General features: G+C 48.0%; 1 protein-coding gene across 1 annotated transcript; it reads left to right on the top strand.

Moving 5' to 3' along the window:
- The first annotated feature begins 12745 nt into the window (after window positions 1-12745).
- POU5F1 (POU class 5 homeobox 1) lies at window positions 12746-17880 on the top strand. The gene is made up of 5 exons (XM_077159194.1): window positions 12746-13150; window positions 16443-16563; window positions 16827-16957; window positions 17286-17447; window positions 17614-17880. The coding sequence occupies exons 1-5, from the start codon at window positions 12746-12748 to the stop codon at window positions 17878-17880; spliced, it is 1086 nt and encodes a 361-aa protein (XP_077015309.1).
- Window positions 17881-18697: the final 817 nt, after the last annotated feature.

Raw genomic sequence — 18697 nt, 5'->3', positions numbered from 1 at the left:
ATCGCCTACTTCATGCTTGGCATTGGAGATGCAAAGATGAAAAATACATCTTTTTTTTTTTTAACTTTTTAAAATTGTATAATATAACATATATACAAAGCAAAGAAAGAAAAAAGCAATAGTTTTCAAAGCACTCTTCAACAAGTAGTTATAAGACAGCACCCAGAGTTTGTCACAGGCTACCATACCATCATCTCAGATTTTTCCTTCTAGCTGCTCCAGAACGGTGGAGACTACAAGGAATATGTATTTTTTTACCATCACTTTTTTTTCTTTTTTGTGAAAAATAACATATATACAAAAAAGCCATAAATTGCAAAGCACAGCGCTACAATTAGTTGTAGAACAGATTTCAGTGTTTGGTATGGGTTACAATTCCACAATTATAGGTTTTTACTTCCAGCTGTGCTAAGATACTGGAGACTAAAAGAAATATCATATGATTCAGCAATCATACTGATTTGTTAAACCCTACCTTCTCAGTGTAACTCCACCATCACTTTTGATCTTTCTCCCACTCTTTAGGGGTATATGTGCTATGCCTATTCTAAGTTTTTCGTGTTGGAAGGGGCTGTCAATAATATGGAATAGGGAAATGGATCTAGCTGATGTTCTGGAGATCCTGGGTTCTCTAGGTTTCAGAACTGATCTTGTCCAGGGACCCATCTGGAGGTTGTAGTTTTCTGGAAAGTTATTCTAGTGCATGGAACCTTTGTAAAATCTTATATATTGCCCTAGATGTTCTTTAGGATTGGCTGGAATGGTTTTGGTTGGAGTTTGGCAAGTAATGATAGGCAGCAACATCTAACTGAAGCTTGTGTAAGAGCAAACTCTAGAGTAGCCTCTCGACTCTATTTGAACTGTCTCAACCACTGATACCTTATTTGTTATTCTTCTTTCCCCCCTTTTTGGTCAGGATGAAATTGTTGATCCCACAGTGCCAGGGCCATACTTATCCCTGGGGATCATCTTCCCAAAACTTTTTTATTATTTGCTTTATATATGCTGGGATATATTCAGGCATTACAATAAGCTATACAGGATTAAAGGCCCTCATTTTTATTCTGAGCTCCCTGTGCTTTGATTGTTTAAATGAGCTATCTGGAGAGGTTGAGTTAGATTTGGTGCTACAGAAAATTTAGGTTCTGTACAAAATAAACCTTTCTTCCTTTGTCTCAAAGAGTAGGTGAGGTTCTAAAATATCGACAATGTCTTCCTTAACCCCTATACTCTGAATCACCTTAATCCCGACCTGATAGCCTTGTTCTTATCTCTGAATATCAAGTTATACATAATTAGAACAGCCTCTAAAATTCCAAAAATAATTATTACCACTCAGGACTAAATGTGACTGTTACAAGAGCCTACGATCTAGGCCTCTGTTTTCTTATAAGTATTTTCTAACTGAGACCATATAATAATTGATTTTTTTGTTTCTGGCTTATTTTTGCATCACTACCTTTTAGGTGCTTTTCCTTTTTTTTTTTTACTTTTTTTGCTGTATAATATAACACTCTTCAACAAGTAGTTACTGGACAGATCCCAGAGTTTGTCATGGGCTTTAGGCGCTTTTTTTGCATTACCTCTAATCCTCAGAGAGAGTTGTTATGTCCTCAGTTTATACAGAGGAAACTGAGGCTTAGAGAGGTTAACACTGTTAAGTTGGTATATCTAATAAAAATCATCTGAGGTGCTTGTTAAAATGCAGACTCCGAGGCCCCACTCCAACCCCCCTGAGTCAGTTTCCCTAGAGGAGATGCCTGGGAAACAAATAGCCCAGGTGATTCTTAGGCTCTGGCAAGCTTGGGAGCACTACATTGGACCCTCCTACCTCCCAGGAACTGATATTCTGGAGAGAATTTCCCTTCTGGATAGAGGGAAATAAGGAAGGGATCAAAGGGAGGCCAGAATGGGAAGAGGGATTCACAGCTGTCTCTGACATCAGAGGGAAAAGTGAAGGAAATACATGCAAGGATGAAGGTATAGGGTGTGTGTGTAGGGGGGGTGTCATGCATTAGCCCACAATTGTCTAAAATAAGAGAAGGGGTGCTGCAGCACGGTAGGTGGTGGTGGCTTGAGAGGAGGGGTGATTGCTTAGTGTAGTTGGTGTGTCGAGCAAAAGGAAGGAAGGGGTCTTCCTGCAAGAGTGGACAGTCTCAGAAGGGCACTGGGACAAAGGGTACAGAGATGCTGAAACAATCAATGGAAGGCTGGGAATGGTGGGAGGTGAGGGTAGAACAGTTAGTCTGTTAGCCTGCTCTGAGGAGCTTGGAAGTCATCCTGAGGCCAAAAGGGAATCCTGGGAGGAGCAGCAGAGTGGTGAGCAGTCAGATATGTGTTTCAGGAGAGGTCACGGTGATCGTGTCAAGGAGAACAGACTTTAAATGGTTAAGACTGGAGGTGGGGAGACCAGATGGAAGACCCTGATTATAATCCGAGCAAGTCATTGTATATGGCTGAGGTAGGGTTGGTGTTTTAGCCTGCCAAAGCTGCCAGAATGCAACACACCACAGATGGATTGGCTTTTAATAAAAGGGGATTTATTTAGTTAAAAACATATAATTCGTCAGAGGAAAGGCAAGTAACTTTTTTTTAAAGATATCGAAAAACACCAAACAAATGCAAACATTCATAATTTTTGATCATTCCGTTCTACATATATACATATATATCATTCCATTCTACATATATAATCAGTAATTCACAATATCATCACATAGTTGCATATTCATCATCATGATCATTTCTTGGAACATTTGCATCTATTCAGAAAAAAATAAAAAGAAAGAAAAAAATTCATACATACCATACCCTTACCGATCACCAGCATTTCACTCTAAATTTATTTTAACATTTGTTCCCCCTATTAGTCATCTTTATTCCATATGTTTTACTCGTCTGTTGATAAGGTAGATAAAAGGAGCATCAGACACAAGGTTTTCACAATCACACAGTCGCATTGTGAAAGCTATATCATTATACAATCATCTTCAAGAAACTTGGCTACTGGAACACAACTCCACATTTTCAGGCAGTTCCCTCCAGCCTCTCCATTACATCTTGAATAAAAGGTGATATGTATTTAATGCGTAAGAATAACCTCCAGGATAACCTCTCAACTCTGGAATCTCTCAGCCATTGACACTTATTTTGTCTCATTTCACTCTTCCCCCTTTTGGTCGAGATTTTCTCGATCCCCTGATGCTGAGTCTCAGCTCATTCTAGGGTGTTTCTCAATCCCTTGATGCTGAGTCTCAGCTCATTCTAGGATTTCTGTCCCACGTTGCCAGGAAGTTCCACACCCCTGGGAGTCATGTCCCATGTAGACGGGGGAAGGTGGTGAGTTTGCTTGTTGTGTTGGCTGGAGAGAGAGGCCACATCTGAGCAACAAAAGAGGTTCTCTTGGGGGTGACTCTTAGGCCTAATTTTAAGTAGGCTTGACCTATCCCCTGTGGGGTTAAGTTTCATATGAACAAACCCCAAGATTGGGGGCTCAGCTTATAGCTTTGATTGTCCACACTGCTTGTGAGAATATCAAGAATTCAACTTAGGGAAGTTGGATTTTCCCCCAGAAAAGCAGGTAACTTTCAACTGAGGTCCTTTCATATACGAGAAAGCACAGGGTATTCTCTGCTGGCTTTCTTTCCAGACCTCTGGGTTCCAACAACTTTCCCTGGGATGATTCCTTTCTGCATCTCCAAAGGCCTGGGCTGAGCTGAGAGTGCTGAGATGAGGTATACTGAGCTGCTTGGGCTGCGCTACGTTGAGCTCTCTCATTTAAGCATCCAATCAATTAAATCACTCATCATCCATTGCAGCAGGCACACCTCCTAGCCGACTGCAGATGTAATCAGCAACAGATGAGGTTCACATGCCATTGGCTCATGTCCACAGGACTAGAACTTAGGCACCTTCACCTGGCAAAGTTGACACCTGAACCTAACTGCCACAGTTGGTTTGGTGGGGGTAGAGAGGAATGTCGAGATGTGAGAAATAGGAAGTACATTAAAAAAAAATAGACTGGGCTTGATGATTATTTGAAACTGGAGGGTATTTGGGGACACAGCAATCTGCGGATAAACACCCAGATAAAGCACACTTGCTCATTGAGAATATTCAGCTCTATTCTAGAATATGAAAGAACAAATGGGACAGATGGAACTCTTGAGAAGTGTTATGCATAGATAAGTAAGTTATAATTTATGAGAATGTTAAATTTAAATAAATAAGTAGATGTATGTGTGAACACAGATAGAAAGGAATAGAAGGACCAAGTAGGCAGTAAATATTCGTGATACCCTGATTATATGAGACGTGGGACACTCAATGTTCCTGAGGTCTCAATTCAACCATCCTTTGGGGGCACCTTTTGTGGCAATGTGTCCTCTGCCTTAGGAAAATACAGAGCTGCTCATCAGGCTCACTAGCAGATGACATTCCCCCCTTCCTCCCTCCTATTGAGCAAGTGTCTGTTTTGACCCCAGCCACCTTCTGATTGTTGGGCCTTCTTATTCCAATCCCAGCTCTCATCCCCATAACCGCACTGTCAGTGTCAGGAAGCCTGACAGCAGAGGCAGAGACAAGGCCGAGACATTGCCTGACCCAGAATTCAGGCTGTGTGATCCTTTTACCTGGCTCACATCCTATCCTGAGTTTGTCAGCATACTCCATTTCTTTCCCCTAACTCCTTGCTGTGTGTTTTAAGTTTATTTAATACACTGGGCGATTTGAGCATCTTAGTTTAGTCTGTGAGCATTTCTGTTCTATGATCTCTGAGATGCTTCCATGATTCTATACCAGGAGGCTGCCACAGAATCAAGGTCACTTCCCACACTGCAAGCCAGTTCTGGCTTGAATAACTGGGTCGACTGAATGGTGATGTTACCTGTCAGGATTATAGGTTGAGGGAGGGCCAGGTTGCTCCATGGTAAGGACAAAGAGGATGTGCTAAAATCTGGATGTGTTGAGTTTGAGGTGATGTGGGAACTTAGGTCAGGATGCTCAAGAGATGACTTGTATATGGATGTGAAATGCAAAGAGAAGGGCTGAAGTTGGATTTAGAGATTGAAAGGCATTACTGTTTAAAGCAGTGAGCCCAGATGACATCCTGTAGAGAGAAGTTTCCTTTCCATATGTCCATTCTCCATCCTTCTATCCTCTCCTTTGATGCCCTAAAAAATAGTGATGCAGCTTCACTTTATGGGAAGCCTTGTGGGATCATCTCCCAGACAAGACTTACATTAGAGATGACATTTTCTCATCATTTCTTTTTCCCTCAGCAACCCATAGTCTGTACTATGACTTCACTGCTTTTTCCTATCCTAGCCCTGGACAAGCCCCTTATGAGATCTCAGGCTTGGACGACCAGCCTTTCTTATGGTACTGCAAGAGGGGCAGGTGGGCAGAGCCCCGAACACCCTGGTCCAAGGCCAGGGACCCAGGAACCTGGAAGAAGCTGATTCTCAGATTGATACCAGAGCCCAGCACCTTGTCATCATCTTAAGGAGCATCATGGAGCTGAACAACCAGAACCAAGGTGATTGGGTGGGGGTGGGGGTCTGAGCAGGGGAGGAGGGATGGAACTCAAGAGAGGCCTAAAGACGTTTTGGAGTTATGCATTAATTTCTTCATCAGCTAATGTTCCATGCCAGCTTCTATCCTCGGTACTCCAGATATGACACTCTGAGAGCTGATATTATCTCTACCCTCTGTCTCAGGGAATTCATCCCTGACTTCAAACCCTAGTAATAGTTCAGCACCCAACAGTGCCAAAAGGACAGGATATTAGATATTGGAAAGAGTAAGACGTAAGTACAAGATCCTCACCCCTCTTCCCTAATCAAGGGATAGAACAAGAGAATTCTTCACTGTCACTAACCTCCTAAGCCTTCTGTTTTCGTCTCCTGAGCTGCTCAAGCAAATACCATGCAATGGTTCAGTTTAAACAATGAGAATAGCTCAGGATTTTGAGGTTAAGACAAAGTGCAAATCATCATCAAGGTGATGCTTTGTGCCCGGAGACTGAAGAATTCTGGGGCTGGCTGCCGGTGATCCTTTGTCTTTAGCTTATCACATGGCAAGGCACATGGTAGCATCTCTTGGTCTCTCCCTTCTTTTCTTGTTCCACTAACGTTCATCTTTTGGCTGCTCCCCCTGGGGCTTTCTCTCTCTCTCTCTGAATTTCATTTTCTTATAAAGGACTCCAGTAATAGGATTAAGACACATCCTGATTGAGGTGGGTCACACCTTAACTGAAGTTGCCTCATCAAAAGGTCCTACTTAAAATGGGTTCACACCCACAAGAATGGATTAGAATTTTTTTTCCAGGCATAAAGAGGTTTAATGCACAGAGTTTGATGCTTATAAAATCATTAGGACTTAGTGTTCCCAGGTAACAGCGTGCTAAATTACAGAGCAAGACCTCCTGCTAAAAGTGATGCAAAATGCTGGATAAAACATTAAAACCAACAAACTCAAAGCCAGTTTATGGATGAACAACTGTAACTAGTGAGTTAAGGGTAATGTCTATAGTGTGAGGGCATTTGCCATCCCCACATGAAGGGTTAGGAATGGATTAGATTTGAGAACATTTCTTTTTCTTGGGTACATACCACTCCAAACCATCACACCTTCCTTTCAGGTGAAGAAAAAAATCTCTCCAAATTTTTTGAACCCAGGGACTGGGAAATACCTGGCTTTTTTTCTGACATATTCACCTCACCACCCCCACCAGTAGTTATAGGAACCTTGGAGACTTAGTCAGGGTCCAATAATGAATGTTACAGTAGTGGCCACTAGTTTTTATTTTTATCTTTTATTAGAGCAGTCGTAGATTTGCAAAAACATCATGCGGGAAATACATATTTCCCATATACTCTCCTCTGACGTGCACAATCTTCCCTATTATTAACATTTTGCATTAGTGTGGTGCCTTTGTAACAATTCATGAAACAATATTATAATTATGCTATTAACTTCAGCACACTGTTGACATTGTGTTGTACAGTTTTGTAGGTGTGTGTGTGGTAATTTATTTACCAACCTAAAATTTTCCTTTTTTTTCCCTTTGGAATACGTAATTAATTGATCTTAATTATATACACAAAGTTGTACCTTCATCTCTATCATCCATTGCCAAAAATTTTCCATACCAATTACTCAGTTCTTGAATTTTTATTGGTAGGTTTTAACACTGACATGCATTATCTCATTTGATCTTCACTTGTGAGGTGTGGACTATTATTATCTCCAGTTACCAAATGAGGAAAGTCAGGCCTAGAGATTTCATCAAATTTGCCTTGGGCACAGAGCCAGTGGGTAGCATTTAGATCAGGATGTAAACATTAGGCCATGTTGAGCACAGGGGCCAGGTCCCTGACTTCCTAGAGGGTGCAGCCTGGTGTGGTGGGACATATAACCAAGGAAGATACAGTGCTGTCTATGGCCATAATTGTGGCCTGAACAAGACAGGCTGAGAAGACAGGAAAGAACCACTAGCTGCAGGGAACAGTGGGTGGGGTGCAGCCTGAGTTTGCTGGGATGTGCATAACAGAGAAGCTGTGTGGAGAGGAATGAATTCCAGGCTGGAAAGGGAGTTCAGGCATTTGGGAGTGCAAGTGGAGGGGACCACCGTTTTGCTCTTCTGTGACTTTGGAATTCAAGGGCTTTGGCATTTCAGAGTCACACAGCCTCCAGTCCGTGGTGGTTTGTGTGTTGCTGGGGAACCAGAGCAGCTGGGGACACTGGCAATACAACTGTGGTGCCCAGGACTTCCTTCTGGGCACATTTGAGTCTTTCAACTCATCAAAGCATTTCCACAAAAAAGTGGAAATGTAGATGGGAGGGTCAAGGAGCCATCCTTCCTGATCAGGAGCTACATCTACGGTTCCTGAAGCTGGGGTGGGGCCACCACCTCCAGTAATAAGTGCCACAGGTGTGGACTGATGCCTGCAGGAAGGTGGGCTCAAGGCACAGGGGTGGGGGGTGGGCAATGGCTGAGCAGGCAGCCAGCCCCAGAAACTCCCTTCCAGACCTGCGTTCCAGGCGACCACAGTCTGGTGCCTGTGAGCAGCTGGCCACTCTGCCTCCTCTCTCACATTCCTGGTCAGCCCTTTCTCTTCTTGGTGTTCAAGTTCTGACCCAGGACTCAGTGTCCAGCTGCACTCAGGGCAGGTGTGGCTGAGTCACCATAGAACGCAGTGGGAATGGGGCCTGGGCAGCAGCCCTGGCTGTGGTGTGGAGGATGCCACTTGGCAAGTCCAGGAGCAGGGAATCTCCCCTGGCCCAGCAGAGTCTCTAAGATCTCCTTTGCTATCCCTTTCCCTGTCCCACTTGCTATATATGAATTCCCAGAAAGCCCTCGGAAGGGAGCCTCTCCTGGCATGCTGGGCTCAAATTCAGTTCTCCTTTGATCCAGCCAATGTAGTTGAGGGTTGGGCTGTCCCCAAACCCAAGTCCCTGGGCCCCAGGCCACCAAAACCCAGTGAGATGGGTCCACTTAGCACCAGTAGCCCTCTGAGCAACTTTCAGGTGAGCCGCTGTCTGGGATCCCAGGCCAGTGCTGGATCTTTGTAGAACCTCAGAGGAGGTCCAGGGTGGCCCAAGAAGACGGGGATGGGGAAATCCCAGCCCTGTACTGGTCTGTCAGTGGCCCACATACTGTCACCTTTCACAGTCTCTCAGTTCTAAGCAGTCCCCAGTCTGGATCTCCTGTGGGTTCCTGGCCTTGGCCATGGTCATTGTGGGAGCCGCAGGCACCTTCCTCTGGAAGACGTGGAAGAAGGACAGGACAGCAGGAATACTCAGAGAACTTCAGAGCTAGAAGCCACCTCAGGGATCATCTGGCGTCCTCCTCTAGGATGCTGAGGTTCCCAGAGAAGCCATTCATAGAAGAGCAACTGAGAAGATATGGAAAGGAAAGGGAATAGGTTAGAGGGCTAGAGTCTCTGCTTCCTCTATAGCCTCCCTCCTCCCCAACACCCCCCCATCCACTCACCCCACCCCCCACCCCACATGCTCGCTCTTTCTCTTTTCCATGAGATACTTCCTGTGTCTCCTGAAGTGTGTTCTTTATAAACTCCCAATCAGATCAAATGTGCCAACATTTCACAGAGTGTCTCCTCTCCTACCCCTCCAACCCCAATTTCTCTTCACTGTTATGCAGAGGGAAGTTCCTATTCCCATGTCAACTAAGTGATAAGGGTGGATGGGAATGGGACACCAATTTTACATCTAAGGTGGAAGGAAATTTAGAGTTCATTTAGTCTGGCTCTCTTTGTTAGGTGAGGAAACTGAGGCACAGAAGGGGGGAAGTACCACTAGTTGGGGACGTCAGAGCCAGGACCTAGAGTTCTGAGGTAGTGATTCTTAGTTTATTCTCACTCTTCCCAGCTTCACTTCCCACCTCCCGGCCCTTGGGATGCCTAACTAACCTCTTTGTCTGCAAACTGAAGTCAGCCAGCTGCCTCTTATTTGAGGTAAGAGTGTCTGAGTTTGGGGAAAGATGCAGGCCTTGAAGGACAGGTCAGAGGTGGGGGTACAGGTAGGTGGGGGTGAATGGGGGCAGATATTGGTCTATAGTCAGCACTGGGATATGTGTAAACTCAGGTGAAAGGAGATAATCTCTCAAGGAAGGCAAGGCCTCAGCCTTTCTTTCTCAGCCTTCTTTTCCTTCTCCTTCTTCTGCTACTGTCTTGACAGACCTAGCATAAAAATAAGTGGTTTTCTACCCTGATCTACAGCAACACTCCATTGGTAGGTATCCAAGCCCTTCCAACTGGTTTGCCTGGCCAGCAGCATCCCCATTTACCAGCGGGGAATGGCAGGGCTGACTCAGCAAGGCCTCCATTGCACCTCCTCGCTGCCAGGCTGGCCAGCTGCATTTGGATGGTGGAAGAGGGAGATCTCACCTGCCCTCTCTGGGTCTCCTCCCAGCAGTGGTCTGCAAGCAGATGCTTGCATTTATCTCTGTGAAGGGACTTAACATTGCACCGTAATAAAGTGTACAGAGTTTGTGAGCTCAGTCCTGAGTTGTTTTTCAAGGCTTGAGATTTTTTAGGAACCAGGTCTGAGGACTCTCCTCCAGGCCAAACACAGACCTTCAATAGCACCAGGCGGGCCCTGGGGAGAGGGGACCTAGGCAGAAGGGAAGCTGCCTACCCTTCAGTGGATTTGGAAGGGGGAGGGAAGCTTGTCTCTGCCTCCAGTGGGCTCAGAACTCCCCAGGAAGGGGCCTGACTAGGGCTCCAGACACATCTAATTTGCCATTGAGGTTGCTGATGAGACTTCAGGCATGCATGGGGTTGGCTGGACTCAGGTGGAGGGGTTGGCTGGGCTCAGCTGGCTGGCCTCGGGCCATCTGGGGAGGGTCCCAGGCACCCATACCTCCTCTGCCTTTTCCCACCTCTGAATGTGCTTCTTGCCCAAAGCAGAAACATACCACATAAAATGCCTACAAACTGTAATCTAAAATACAAGAGGATGGTGTTGAATGAGGGAATTAGGAAAGGGGGAGCTGGGTTTCTGGGAGCCTAGAAGGGAGCAAGCCGAGGGGCGCTGGTGTTGGAGTTTTCAGTCACGTACTGGGCCTGCCCCTCCCCCTCCCTCCGGTGACCCTCTTCTTGGCAGACAGCAGATAGATGCATGACAAAGGTGCGGTGATGGCTGTGTCCTGGGGCGGGGCGGGGAGGGGGGATTGAGGGTGAGGAGATGGATGGGAGGGGCCCCTTCTCTTCCAAAGCTCTCCACACCCTCCAGGCCCCTTAATCTACCTGCTATTTGGACTGAACTGTTTAGAGGTGAACACATCTCCAAAAAAACCACTGTCCTGCTGGTCTTTGCAAGCACCTATGGAAAATCTTGAAACGCATGCATACAGTTAGTTGCCCAAAAAGCATACACACATGGGCATATGCACGTGGCTAGGACTAACACACATCTAATGAAAAATTTAAAAAAATAACAGGCTCAAAAGGCTCACTGATACCACCCAGGTGGAGAGAGAGCTGACAGCCTGCCCACAGTCAGGATACCCAGCACCCGTTGAGGCCAGCAAACAACCCCAGAGAGCCGGAGCGCAGGGCCCGAGAGCAGGAGATTCCGTAAATTGGCTAGAGGCCGGTGTCCCCAGGCCGTGAGGATCAGACCCACGATCTCCAGAGCTCCCTAATTCTCCCTGGGGCCTCCATTTAGGGGAGGTTTTAGGGAGCAGACAGACAAACATCCCTCATAGACAGGCACACCGAGGGCTATTCTCTTGCAAAAAGAATCAAACACTAGGGCTTCGGGACACTCAGGCTAGGCCCAGAAAAAAAAGACCCGGAGGGAGAAAGTTAAGGGCTGGCTTCCTGCTCTCTTCTCCCAATCATTCCCTGCCTCCTCTGCACCTTTCTGCAGTCCCCCCAAACAAAGCACAGTCCACGGCCTGGGGGGTGGGGTGGAAGAAGAAGCCCGACGCCTGAGTCCACCTGAGGAAGGGGGGAGCAGGATACCTAGGTCGCGGCGGGGGGCCCTCGGTGCCTGTCTGCGGAGGCCCCGTCTTTGAGGGGGATTGGGGAGGGGGTTGCTGGAGCTCCGGGAGAGGGGATTCTGTGTGAGGGGCTGGGGGCTGGGGTGCCGCGGGGGCAGGAAGCTGTCCCCAGGGGAGCCATCCAGGCCCATTCAACGGTTGAGCACTTGTTTAGGGTTAGAGCTGCCCCCTCTGGGGACTGGGATTGTCCAGCCAAGGCCATTGTCCTGCCCCCTTCCCCCAGTCCCTCTCAGGCTGCTTTGAACCTGAAGTCAGAGCGTTTTCTTCTCCCTCCTCCCTCCTCGGCTCTCCCCACCCAGGGCCTAGGGCCGGAGCCTAGAGCTAGGAAGGTGGGGGAGGGAGGACGGACCTAGGGTATTAGATTCTCAGGTCTCTGCAGGGAAGCCAGGAGCCTGTGGAGGGGCCCCGAGGGAGAGCCTGGTTCCTCTCACTAGATCCAGGTGGGGAAACTGAGGCCCTGTCAGCCCAGGGCCTAGTTCAGGGAAGAAATGGGGGGGGGGGGGGTTAATCCCTAAATCTAAAGTGAGGAGACTCTGGCGCCAAAGACTGGAAGTGTGGGGCAGGTGGTGGAGAGGCCTTGAAGCAGAGCAGGAGCAGTGGGCTCGTCTGGCAGTCTGCCCCTTGAGGTGGGATTTAGTAAGACTGGACCCGAAGGTGTTGGGTAACTAGATCTAGGAACGCCTAAATTTCTGAATAGAGGGTGGGGGGCACAAGGGAGTGGCTGGCCAGCGTGCCTGTGGCTGCTAATTTAGGAGTAGTCTCTGCAGTGCTTGGCACATCATATTCAGTAAATGAGCTGAGAGGGTGGCTGGGCTCCCATGAGGGGATGGTGCCGGGGGGTCTTTGGAGAATGGGTCAAACCCTGGTTCCTAGAGAACCTGTAGGAGGTATTGCAGGGTTCCCAGACCGCTCGGAGATGCGCAGACCAAAGAAATGGCCGGGCAGCCTGCTGGGAACTGGGGCTTGCACCAAAGTCCCTGGGGACAAGAGGGATCCGAGGGTGGAATCTCCCTTCCACCTACACCCCTGCCACCAATTGGCAAACACCCTTCGCCTCAGTTTCTCCCACCCCCACCGCCCTCTCCTCCACCCACCCAAGGGGCGGGGCCAGAGGTCAAGGCTGGTGGGTGGGATTGGGGAGGGAGAGAGGTGTTGGGCTGTAACCCTCAGAGAGCCCTCATTCCACCAGGCCCCCGGCTTGGGGCGCCCTCCCTCCCCATGGCGGGACACCTGGCTCCGGACTTCGCCTTCTCGCCCCCGCCGGGCGGTGGAGGCGAAGGGCCAGGGGGCCCTGAGCCAGGCTGGGTTGACCCTCGGTCCTGGCTGGCCTTCCAAGGCTCTCCCGGTGGGCCAGGTGTGGGGCCAGGAGCTGTGCCGGGTGCTGAGGTGTGGGGGGTTCCCCCATGCCCCCCGCCGTATGAGTTCTGCGGAGGGATGGCGTTCTGTGCGCCTCAGGTTGGAGTGGGGCTGGCGCCCCAAGGCTGCCTGGAGACCCCTCAGCCTGAGGGTGAGGTGGGACCTGGGGTTGAGAGCAACTCCGAGAGGGCCTCCCCCGAGCCCTGCACTGCCACCCCGGGTGCTGTGAAGCTGGACAAGGAGAAGCTGGAGCAAAATCCCGAGGAGGCAAGTGAACTGTGACGGGGAGGTGCTGGGGTGGCAGAGGAGGAGGGGGAAGGGGTCGCTGCAGCTGCCTGCACCAGGAGCCCCCCAAGCAGAGCCAGCAGGGGCCTTCTGCCCCTGACAGAGGGGTGCCCAACTATTGCAGGCAGTCCTGGGAAGGTGGGGTGTAGGTTGGGCAAGAACGTGGAATTTGGAGAGAGGGCCGAGGGACGTCGGGAGCTGGCCCAGGCTGGGCCTTGTCCTCAGCCCTTGTCAAGACGGTCTATCATTTTCTCAGTATGACCAGGCCCAGGTCAGTCATTAACAGCCCAGCACCTGCCCCAGGCTTGGAGTTTGAGCCCCTTCTCCCACCTTTACCCCTTCTTGAAATATGGGATCCTTATCAGACTCTGGGTCTTATGGCCTAGGGCTAAGCGTGGCCTGAGGGTAACGCCAGCAGAAAGTTCTTATCCCAGGCTTAATTGTGTTTCTGTGGGTCAGGGTGTGACTGGTTTCTGATAGAAGCTCTTGTCTGGGCTGTGTGGAATTGGGTTTTACTGGGAGTCAAGTTTAGGGTTAGTCTTCCCTGTCTGCCTTGGGGGCCACTGAGTCACCATTGTGTGAAGCACACACCCTGGCGACTTCTTCTAGAGCCCTGAAAATACTCAATTTTGGTTGAGTTCAGCCTCAGCTTCTTAAGTTGTGCAAAAGAAAAAAGTGGAAGGGTTTGTTGCGGGACTGAAGTCTATGCCAGCCCTGCTGGGGGCGGAGGGGTGGCACTATTAGTGATGTGCTCCCTTCCTCCGAAAAGACAAGTGCAAGCAATTAGAGATAAAGTACTAAGTCTATAGACTTCACAGAGGAGGTGTGAGTGGGGTTTCAGCCACGACAGAGTACCCCAGACCCTTTGTAGGGGGTGATTGAATGATGCCTTGAATGATAATGGCTGCCAGTTGTGGTCCCCTTCCTAAGTGCTTGGCCATGTCCCCAGTTTGTACATCATTATCTCATTAACAGTCACAGAACCTTCTAGGGAGGTGCTGTTAGCCTGTTTCACAGGTCTTAGCTGCTAGGTGGTGAAGCAAGAATTTGAAGTGGGGCTGAACCTTATTCCAAAATCCCAAAACGGGATTTGTAAAGGCAGGAAAAGGGGGCAGCTGAGGGCGTTTATGGATTTGAGTCCCTGGCAGAGCAGAAGTGAGGAATGGAAAGCACTCTTGAAACATTTTCCCTAAGGATTCCGGGGCTACACATGGGCATGGTTTTCTTTCCTCACTAGTTGCTTCCCAGCCTCCTTGGCTGGCTTATCTACGTTGGAAATGCCCCAGGTCTCAGTTTTGTCTCAGCCTTCCCTCCTTCCTCTCATCTACCCTCAAGGCTTTAACATTTTCTATCTCCTCCCCTTAGAACTCTCTGAGCTGCTCCACCCCCATCACACAGTTAAGACCAAAATCAGTCATCTTCGACTATTTTCATATCCTACATCCACCCAATCTGTTGGAAACGCTTTTTTTTTTTTTAACTTTTAAAATTTATTGTATAGTAGTATAACATATACAAGCAAAGAAAGAAAAGCAGTAGTTTTCAAAGCACTCTTCAATAAGTAGTTACAGGACAGATCCCAGAGTTTTTCATGGGCTACCATATCATCATCTCAGATTTTTCCTTTTAGCTGCTCCAGAACTTTGGAGGCTAGAAGGACTATATATTTTTAATATCACTTTTTTTCCTTTTTTTGTGAAAAAAATATATAAAACAATATATTTTTAAAGAACAGCACAACAATTAGTTGTAGAATAGATTTCAGAGTTTGGTAGGGGTTACAATTCCACAACTTTAGGTTTTTACTCCTAACTGCTCTAAGATAGTGGAGACTAAAAGAAATATCAATATAATGATTCAGCAATTGTACTCATTTGTTAAGCCTACCTTCTCTGTATAACTCCACCATCACCTTTGATCTTTCTCCCATTCTTTAGGGGTATTTGGGTAATGGCCATTCTAACTTTTTCATGTTGTAAGGGGTTGTCAATAATAAGGGGTCAGGAGATGGGAACTAGCTGATGTTCTGGAAAGGCTGGCCCCTCTACGTTTCAGGACTTAATCTGATCCAGGGACCCATCTGGAGGTTGTAGTTTTCTGGAAGTTTACCCTAGTGCACGGAACCTTTGTAGAATCTTATACATATCTTTGAAATACATCCTTAGGCAATCGTTTTTTTCTACCACCATCATCTGGGTCCTGATTACTGCAGTAACCGCCATAAATATACCCTTGCCTCTTCCTAACAGTCTATTACCAACACAACCACTCCTGAAAATCCTGCAGTGCCTCCCATTTCACTTCAGACAGTCAGCACCGACAGCCTCTGCCCCGATACCCTATTCAATCCTCTGATCTCATCAGCTCCTACCCTATTCCATCTCCTCCATTCACTCATACTGGTCTTGCTGCTACCAAACCCACCAGGCGCAGGCCCACCTCAGGGCCCTTGCACTGGCCTTTCTGTCAGGAATATTCCTTCTTCAGATATCTACCCAGCTCTTTCCCTTTGTTGATGATTAGCTTCCTTGAATATCTTATGTAAGTTGTGACCTGTTTTACTCTGATCCCCTACCCTGCCTCACTGGTAGACTGGTTCATTTTGGATCTTTGTGTTGTGGCTGGCAAAAATAAGGTACTCAATAAATCTGTTGAATTAATAACTTATTGAGGATGTCTCTATATTGCAAAAGATATGATAAAAATGAGGGATAATCAGATTTTTTATAAATCAAGGATCAACTATATATACTTTATATACTTCATTCTTACCTGACACCCATTACTTTGTGTAGTGTGTGTATGTGTATGCATACCTGTGTCACTTCATGGGGCCTTTCGGGCAAGCAGGGGAGAGGATGTTGGATTTAGAATCAAGAGAGGTTGGCGCTCTTTATTTCTCCCTCAAAACTGGGGATGGGAGGGGAAGTGTAATATTTGAATCAAAGGCTTTTGTGAATATTAAATGCGCTAACGGGGGGGAACCCCCTTTATATAACCTGACTGGGCTCTTCATGAAGCCAGGGCCTGTCTTACCACCTTTGCATCCCAGTCCCTGTCCTGGAGCTGTGCACCTGCAGGTTTCTGGGAGAAAGAGCACCAAATGAGTGAGTGGAATTTGTAAATAGGTTATTTCTGGGTGATGTTAGGGGGCAGAAATGCACCTCCCAGACCAATTCCTAGGGGACGTTCAGAATCTTGGAACTGCAAATAAGAGGGTTGATAGCTTGTGTGTTTGTATTCTCATGAGTTCTTTGCCTTTTTCTTAACACAGTCCCAGGACATCAAAGCTCTACAGAAAGATCTTGAGCAATTTGCCAAGCTCCTGAAGCAGAAGAGGATTACCCTGGGGTACACCCAGGCCGATGTGGGGCTCACCCTGGGGGTTCTCTTTGGTGGGTCTCCCTTGGCATGTTCCAACCCACAGGGACCATGAGAGTCAACTTGGGCCCAGGGGAGTGAGGGTATTTCATGGGCAGAGTTCTGCCCTCAACCAGGAGGTGGGGAGAGGGAGGATGAAGAGGGGGTGTGTGGGGATACTTGGACCTCTGAGGAGTGTGGACACTAATGTGAGATGTCTTGTGAGAATGCAGGTCTTGGGAGTACAAGGGCCCTGGATGCTACCTCATCTTGCTTCTCTTTCAACCCGCCTTCCTAGGGAAGGTGTTCAGCCAGACAACCATCTGCCGTTTTGAGGCTCTGCAGCTGAGTTTCAAGAACATGTGTAAGCTGCGTCCCCTGCTACAGAAGTGGGTGGAGGAAGCGGACAACAATGAAAATCTTCAGGAGGTGAGGGTGGGAGGGAGCAGCATGCACAGGGATCTGCAGTGTCTCGGCCCAATTTCCATGGCTTCTGTCCGTTGCTTGCTTCTATTTCTGGGCAACAGTTCTCAACAGGATGGAGTATAATCCTTCATTTGCTGGCAGAAGGTCCAGAACTACTAACTACTGGATCTTCCTTTTTTTTTATGCTACCTGGTCCTGGTGACACATCCAGGCAGTGACCCCCTAAGCGATTTATTTACGCTCACATTACTGGCCCCATGGTGCCCGAAGCTCAGCCAGGTCCAACGCCGGCCCTTCCATCTCTCTTCCCATCCCTTCCTCACCTGTTCAGATATGCAAAACGGAGACCCTCCTGCAGCAGGCCAGAAAGAGAAAGCGGACTAGCATTGAGAACCGAGTGAGAGGCAACCTGGAGAACATGTTCCTGCAGTGCCCAAAACCCACGCTGCAGCAGATCAGCCACATCGCCCAGCAGCTCGGGCTGGAGAAGGATGTGAGTGCCCCACCCAGTTACCTCTCCCCTCTTTCTCCCTAGCTTTGGCTTCTGCCCTCCAACCACTCGGGGGCTGTTAGCTTTGGGTGAAGTGACCAAGCCAAGCCAGATCTCCTCTCCTTGAGGTTATGGGCTAACGTCACTCTCCCTTCTGTTGTCCACCCAGGTGGTCCGAGTGTGGTTCTGTAACCGGCGCCAGAAGGGCAAGCGATCAAGCAGTGACTATTCCCAACGGGAGGAATTTGAGGCTGCTGGGTCTCCTTTCCCAGGGGGACCAGTGTCCTTTCCTCTGGCACCAGGGCCTCATTTTGGTACCCCAGGATATGGGGGCCCTCACTTCACTACCCTATACTCCTCTGTCCCTTTCCCTGAGGGTGAAACCTTCCCCTCTGTCCCAGTCACCAGTCTGGGCTCTCCCATGCCTTCAAACTGAGGTGCCTGACCTGCCCAAGAGCATGGGGGTGGGGTGGAGGGGTACAGAGGAAAAGGGAGAAGCTGGGGAAATGGGACCCTGGGGTTGTTAGCCAGGGTTTTGAGGATTAAGTTCTAAATTCACTAAGGAAGGAGTTGGGAACACTATGGGTGGGGGCAGGGAAATTTGGGGGAAATTGGTTAGAGGGAAGGTGAAATTCAATGATGCTCTCGATTTTAATCCCACATCACTCATCACTTTGTTCTTAAATAAAGAATCATGGGACGCAGTAGATAGACACTTTGGACTTTGGTTCATTCTCAGTTACTGAAGGGAGAAGGTGATGGGAGTATTCAATGCTAGGTATTAACTGCTCTCATACTCAAATGTCCCTCGAAATCAAGGTGCCATATAATCTGCTCAAGGTCACAGCATCAGTGGGAGAACAGGCATTAGATAGGGAAATTGATCAGTTGAAGACTTAAACCCACAGAGGCAGGCCCCCTAAGCCCCATGACCTACTAGGAGAGCTGCCTTTTTGTCTTCCCCACTGTACAACCCTCAGCATCTTTTTCGAAGAAGTCTGTGGGTGCTTATTCCTGATGATCACTCCAACCAGAAACTCCATCTTGATGCAAGGGTACATTTTTTTCCACCTAAGGTTTTTGTCAGCCCTGTCCAAGTGACTTCCCGAATCTCCATGTTTAGTCCTGGTGCCGCCACTTGCTAAGTAGGTATCTTTCAATAGGGAAAGAAGGGGAATGGGTGGGCAGGATGCAAGAGAATATTCAGGAACCCTAATAGGAAGTATAGAAAATGCAGTTTTGATAATATTTTG

Source organism: Tamandua tetradactyla, chromosome 5 (assembly GCF_023851605.1).
Source record: "Tamandua tetradactyla isolate mTamTet1 chromosome 5, mTamTet1.pri, whole genome shotgun sequence".
NCBI classification, from domain to species: Eukaryota; Metazoa; Chordata; class Mammalia; order Pilosa; family Myrmecophagidae; genus Tamandua; species Tamandua tetradactyla.
This window is presented reverse-complemented; position numbering and strand designations above follow the sequence as displayed.

Coding starts and splice junctions, on each gene's coding strand:
- POU5F1 (XM_077159194.1), top strand. CDS start 12,746: ATGGCGGGACACCTGGCTCCGGACTTCGCCTTCTCGCCCCCGCCGGGC. Junction 16,564..16,826: donor CACCCTGGGGGTTCTCTTTG/GTGGGTCTCCCT, acceptor CCGCCTTCCTAG/GGAAGGTGTTCAGCCAGACA. Junction 16,958..17,285: donor ACAATGAAAATCTTCAGGAG/GTGAGGGTGGGA, acceptor TCACCTGTTCAG/ATATGCAAAACGGAGACCCT.